The following is a 6,342-nucleotide window of genomic DNA, read 5'->3' as shown; positions in this document are numbered from 1 at the left end:
TTTTTTTTTTGGCTTAATGGTCATCTAGGGGAGATCTGTATCTTTCTTTGGAAACCATTTGAACATCTGTGGAGGCGCGAAGTTGCTATCAGTGAATTGTTTGTGATTATCTTTCTATAGCAAATAGTTATGTTTTGAACCAAATACTTTCAATAAAAAAGTATTTGAAACAAGAGTTTTAAAGTTAGCACAATCATTACTTCTATTTTAGTTCTTGGTGTGAATTAAATTTGAGATATCTTTTCAATTTACCTAACCTTGTGATTGTGAGTTACAAAATATTCTCATTATTGATTGCTGTGGGTTCTCTGCCTTTGCTGTCTTCAACATTTATAACACTTCCATTTTGTAGCCCTGTAAAGTACACACATAAGATTTGTAGGTATCTTTTCACCAAGGTTGTTGAGAAGACAATCAATGACATAATTGCAATCTTTTCAAGTTCAATCTTTCAAAATGTACAAAATGTCCCATGTCAAAATTAGAAATAATTTGAAGGGAACCAAACCAGAATGGTTGAACAATCCTTGATATATGCATATATCTCATTAGATGATTATATCTAACTATTATAGTATGGATAATTTATCTGGATTGTAGGGTTTTGTTGAATTAAGGTCTCGTTTGATCTTTGGATTTTTGGGATAAACCCAACAATCCCATCATCAATCAAATCAACTACTTAAATATTTTGTTTTATATTTATAAATATATATATATCTTATATTATTTTATTACATTATAAAATTTATTTTCATATTTATAATAGTAGTTATTTATAAGTATTTATAAAAAAAATTATTTATATATTAATAAAAGTTAATATTAATATATATATATAATTTTTTAATATTTATTTTATTATATTTAAAATTTTATTTAATATGATATTATTTTATTATATATATAGAGGGAGAGGAAGAGAGAGGGAGAGGGAGAGGGAGAGGGAGAGGGAGAGGGAGAGGGAGAGGGAGAGGGAGAGAGATTAGATAAAGGGAGGGGTATAATAGGAATAAAATTAAAAAAACCTGATTTTTTATCATTTTCATCACACAAAGATTATTTGAAAAAAATCCAGGATTTATCCAAATAACCCATACATCAAACAAGGCCTAAGTGTTTCTCAATAGTTTTTTTCAACGGGATTTATTTTTTGTGTTTCCATATAGTTTTTATCTTGATTATTTATACTTAGTTTTTTTTATTTATACTTTAATTTAAAGTGTTTTTAGTGATAATTAAATTTAATGTTTTTTTTAATTTTTTTTTAAAATGTTGGGTTCTGCTTCTCTTTCAAAGTGCGATTAATCCCCGCCGATTAACCGTAAACTAATTAACTATGCAATAAGAACTTACGAAGGTTTTTTTTTTTAATTTTTTTTTTTTTTTTTTTTTTTTTTTTTTTTTTTTTTTTTGTATTTGACATAATTATTTACTTTATATTTAATATTAACCCACTTTATTAACCAGGAATATCACTCTACTTTATTTTTTACAAAAGCTAGCTAGTAAAGCTTAAAAAATTATTCAATTATTATAATCAAAACTTCCTAACAAGCAAACAAGTCATAGCCTCTAAGGTTCGTTTGATGCTTGGTTTTTTAAGATTTTTTTTTTCAAATACTTTATTTGATAAAAAAATATATTAATTATGATTTGTTTAATTTTTTTTTTTTTAAAAAGGTCCATGAAATTTTGAAAAATGAATTTCGTTTAAACACAATAGAACCAACGTGACATCAGAATTCAAAACAAGAAAAATACAAAAATGACAAGAAAAAATAAAAAAAAAACAATGAAGTTAGGCCATGCACAACAAAATAATTAACGTGCTTAATCTCACACAGTAATTCACGAACTTTTTAGAACAAATTTCAAATAATGTCATAACTAAGTGATTTGATTATATAATATTATTATCCTCTTACCATATTATAGACTATACCAAGAAAGGTACCATCTAAATTTGCACTTCTATACAATTTATAAGTTGAATAACAAATTAAGATGATAAATGTTGATATATAGGGAAGGACAGTTGGCATTGATTACAAATGATGCAAGCCTGACGAATCAAACAATAATAATAAAACCAAACATATCCATTAATATTGCAACCACATACCATAATTATAATAAACTGTCTCAATCCTGATACGATATCATCATCACCAGAATTTTCCAAACAAAGAAATAAAAACAAAATAAAATGACAACCCTCGTTTCCTATCTTAGGTTCCAATCTTAGGTTTCTCTCCCCACGAAAAAGATTCTTCCCCTCTTCTCTCTCTTTCTCTCCCCAAGAAATATGGAACAATTACCCAAGTACAAAACAACTTAACCAAAATAAAAACAAAACAAAAATATTATTATTATGATCATGGCATATTCACATGACTAGTGGTCCTTTGCCTCTTTATTGTCCCAGATGAAGACTCATCATTATTTCCTCCTTTCTCCATTACACCCTTGAGTGCTTCCTCGACTGAATTTAATGTATATTCAGCCTCATCTTCTTCTCCCGTGATAAACAAGATATTTCTTACTCGACCTCCTAGGGTTGTGATCTCGGCTTTTAGGGTTTTTAATTTAAGTGATTTTAGGGTTTTGATTAGGTCAGGTAAAAGATCTGCCCTATCTTCACAACATAATGAAGCTTTTATTACTAATTTTCCATCTTCATCTGATGCATCCATCATGCTTAGTTCGTCGGTTTCTGATGGGATTGTGTTGTTTTCGGCGATTACTGATGTTTGGCGTTTCAACTCCTTCACGTGTTGGATTACTTCTGCTAGCAATGATGCTTTATCTGTCTAACAAAATTATTCAACAAATGTTTAATGTTTATTTAGATCATGTTGAATTGTTTAAGACATTGAGATAAGAACATTATAAACCATGAAGATCTTCTATCAACACAAAGAACCCTAGGAGAATATTGTATAAATAACTTAACGAGGGTGAAGGTCACAATAATAATAATTCAAACTAATTCACTAATTGAACTTTTTTTAAACTTATAAGCTACAATGTTCTTAATTTCAACTAGTACAAATTAATATTTAAAAAGTTACAACTAGTAGTAATTATAAACAAAAGGATTTGAATGTCTCAATATTCTGATATAAAAAATAGATTTAAAAGAGCTGAAAACATAAATAAATAAAATGGATAATTTTGAGAACATTTGAAAAACAAACACCCTCAAATTCCAATAAAATAAAAATATGTTATAATATATAATTACAAATACAATAAAATCAAGTATAAATCAAAATGTTACTCTGATAATGTTGTAATTAAGAAAATAAATAATAAGAGCTACTATTTAAGTGTCATGATAATATTTATAATCAACAACTTATATTATCAAATAACTATGTTCTTTACAATTTTTTGATTCAAGTGGTTTCTAAAGAAGGGCACTCAATAATTATTTCTTAAATACTACAAACCTAAAACATTAACTATATATATATATATATATATATATATATATATATATATATATATATATATATTTTTTTCTCAGATTTTGTATAAATGAAAATTTGAAATTATTCCAAAGAATCCAAACAAAAACTTCATATAATCATTAAAAATTTAAATAACTTACTATATATTTCATAGAAACAATTTTTTCTAAAAAAAACCCGATTGTTAACCCAACAAGAAACAAGCTCTAGATATGATGAAATCAAAAAACAATTTGGGAAATTGAAACTTAATAATATAGGTGGAGAAATGGAGCTAAATTAAATTAGGGGCGGGTATATATATATAAAAAGAAGAGATTTAATGTAAAATGAAAAGAAATAGAGTGAGTTCGAAAAGGTAGGTTTACAATGATGATAATTCGGGGCGGGTGGGCGGAAATAGAAAATGGGTTTTAGGGTTAAAATAACATGGACTGACAACAATGCTTGTTTGTCTGCCTAAACCCATCTTTCTTTTTATAAACGAATATCTGTATTCATGTAAGAAGAACTGATCATGAGTTTGACTGATCATAAACCTGTAAGAATCTTCCATTAGAGACCTTTTCATGAACTGCTCCTATGGTTTGGTTTCTCTTTATCTTATCAACTTACCGCAATTAACGCTTCATTCGACTACCCATTTCCGACTTCTAACATCTTCTTCTTTTTTTCATTCATAACTTTACATTTTCCAACATAGAATCAACCCTAGACATTCTAGTACCTAGATTTGACCGAATAAGTTAACTAATTAGGATTACTTGTTTCATTTAGATTCTAATATAGTCAAAAATAAATAAGCATAACTAGATTTGTTTTTTCTAATAAAGAAAATTAAAACAAGCATGTATAATTAGTTGACAAGTTTAATTTTCAATTTGTAATTTATTTGAGGTTATGCTTTTTATGCAATAGGAGTTAGAAAGTAGGAGTTATATTTCTTATTTTTATGATAAATTATGTGACTAAGTGTACCAAAATTAAACTAGGTACAAAACCAACTAAGCTAGTTTAAGTGACAAAAGTAATTATTATGAGACCAAAATAAAAGTTGTGGACATAAATGGTCATTATAGTTTTCTAACATTAAAAAGTTAAAATAAAAATAAAAATGATAGGTCATGTACATGATAAGATAGTTGAGAATGAAATATATAGGTTTCTAATTTTATTTTTCCATCAAAAGTCAATTGAGATGAAATTATCTAGTACTTAAAATGGTAAATTAGTTTATGCTTGATTTTAATATAGTATGTCCAAAATTGATCATGCACATTATCCTAAATATCATGTGGATCAAAAGATTTTTTGAAAAGTAATTTAGATAAAGTAAAACATATAGTTTTTTAGACCAAGAAAATGTTAATTTAATTTATTTCAACTTTGAGGTTTACTTATATTTACTTTTTTGTTTTGATGGTTTATGTTTTTGTTGATTCTTTGTTTCGTGTAATACAGATTTTTTTTTTTCAATTTTTCTGAAAAATAATCATGATCTTTACAAATTAATGAAATTATTTATTCTTTAAATAAAAATCAAAGAGATCAAAAATCATCAATAAAAAACTTGTGCTACTTCACAAATTAACAAAAAAAAAATGTTAAAACTTTGTAACTACTTGTCTATTCATCCCTTATGATGTTTTCATGGAATAACTAACTAATTAATGGGTCACATTCAAATGTTTTATGTCTTTTCAATTTGATGTTGGTGTATTAGGTAAAGTCAATATAGTTAATCATATGTTATCAACTTTCATATTAATTTGTAACATGTTAAAAACATCTCAAAAAAAAGTAAGGATCTAGAAGAAGTTAGTGATTAATGAAAAGTTGTAATTAAAAAAAAAGAAAAGAAAAAAGGTTAAGTAAGACATTGAGTGATCAAAAGAGTGGCACTAAGGATAGTGGCAATATGTACCTTTCGCACCTATTCCCTTGATCATTGATATCATTGAATGCATTTAATTTACTTATTCAAAAATCAAACTTCCACCATTAATATTTTTTTGAAAAAACTTACTTTGGTTGTGCTTGGAAGCAAGCTCCTGAGCTTTGCAAGATGAATACTGATTCTCTCTCGTCGCCGTCTCTCAGCCTCACTATGACTCTTTGAAGCCGCCAAAGCCTTAGCATCCATTATCTCTTGAGCAGTCATCTTCATACCTAGTTCGGCTCCGAGCCCAAATGAACCCGACCCGTTAGGACGGCCTAGAGATTCGGATATGAACCGGAGATGGTGATCCGATATTGGAGAGGCAGTATTAGTAGTAGCATATGATGTAAAGTGAAGGGAGGATGAGGAAGGGCGGGTTGAAAGGCGGTTGATGAAATGACCTCCATAAGGGTATTGAGGTGGGAAGAGAACCGGGTTTTGTGGGAAATTGTGAAGGGGGTGAACTGGAGGGAGAGACCATGGTAGTATTTTTGAGGAAGATGAAGGGGCGGTTTGAATTTGATGATGATGTTCTATTTCCATGTATTTTTCTTGTTGTAGTTGTTGTGCTTGTAAGGTGTCGTTTTGAAGAAGTATAATTAGCTGTTTTTGTTGTTCTTGATCTTCTTCTTCTTTGTCACCCATCGATCATGATCTCTTTAGGGTTTTGATTCCTTTTGTATGTGAAGATTTGTTTGCTTCCTTTATATATAAAGAGAGATTGAGATTTGATGGTGGGTGTTAGAATAGGGTTTGAAAGGGTGGAAGTGAGAAATAAGAATCTTAACTTTCTTTGAATTTTTTGTTGAGAATAAAGAAGACAATCTTTCTCTCTCTACCTGAGTTGGTATGGTTGCTTGAGGGGTGGTGATGATGGTCTTTTATCCTTTGAATTTAGTTCAACTAAAAAGTATCCATCCATTCAGT

General features: G+C 28.3%; 1 protein-coding gene across 1 annotated transcript; it reads right to left on the bottom strand.

Moving 5' to 3' along the window:
* Window positions 1-2,111: 2,111 nt before the first annotated feature.
* LOC124933535 (transcription factor bHLH30-like) lies at window positions 2,112-6,219 on the bottom strand. Its single transcript, XM_047473950.1, has 2 exons — window positions 5,503-6,219; window positions 2,112-2,813 (listed from the first exon to the last, which is right to left on the bottom strand). The coding sequence occupies exons 1-2, from the start codon at window positions 6,058-6,060 to the stop codon at window positions 2,379-2,381; spliced, it is 993 nt and encodes a 330-aa protein (XP_047329906.1). The 5' UTR covers window positions 6,061-6,219; the 3' UTR covers window positions 2,112-2,378.
* Between the last annotated feature and the right edge of the window lie 123 nt (window positions 6,220-6,342).

Source organism: Impatiens glandulifera, chromosome 4 (assembly GCF_907164915.1).
Source record: "Impatiens glandulifera chromosome 4, dImpGla2.1, whole genome shotgun sequence".
Classification (NCBI taxonomy): domain Eukaryota; kingdom Viridiplantae; phylum Streptophyta; class Magnoliopsida; order Ericales; family Balsaminaceae; genus Impatiens; species Impatiens glandulifera.
This window is presented reverse-complemented; position numbering and strand designations above follow the sequence as displayed.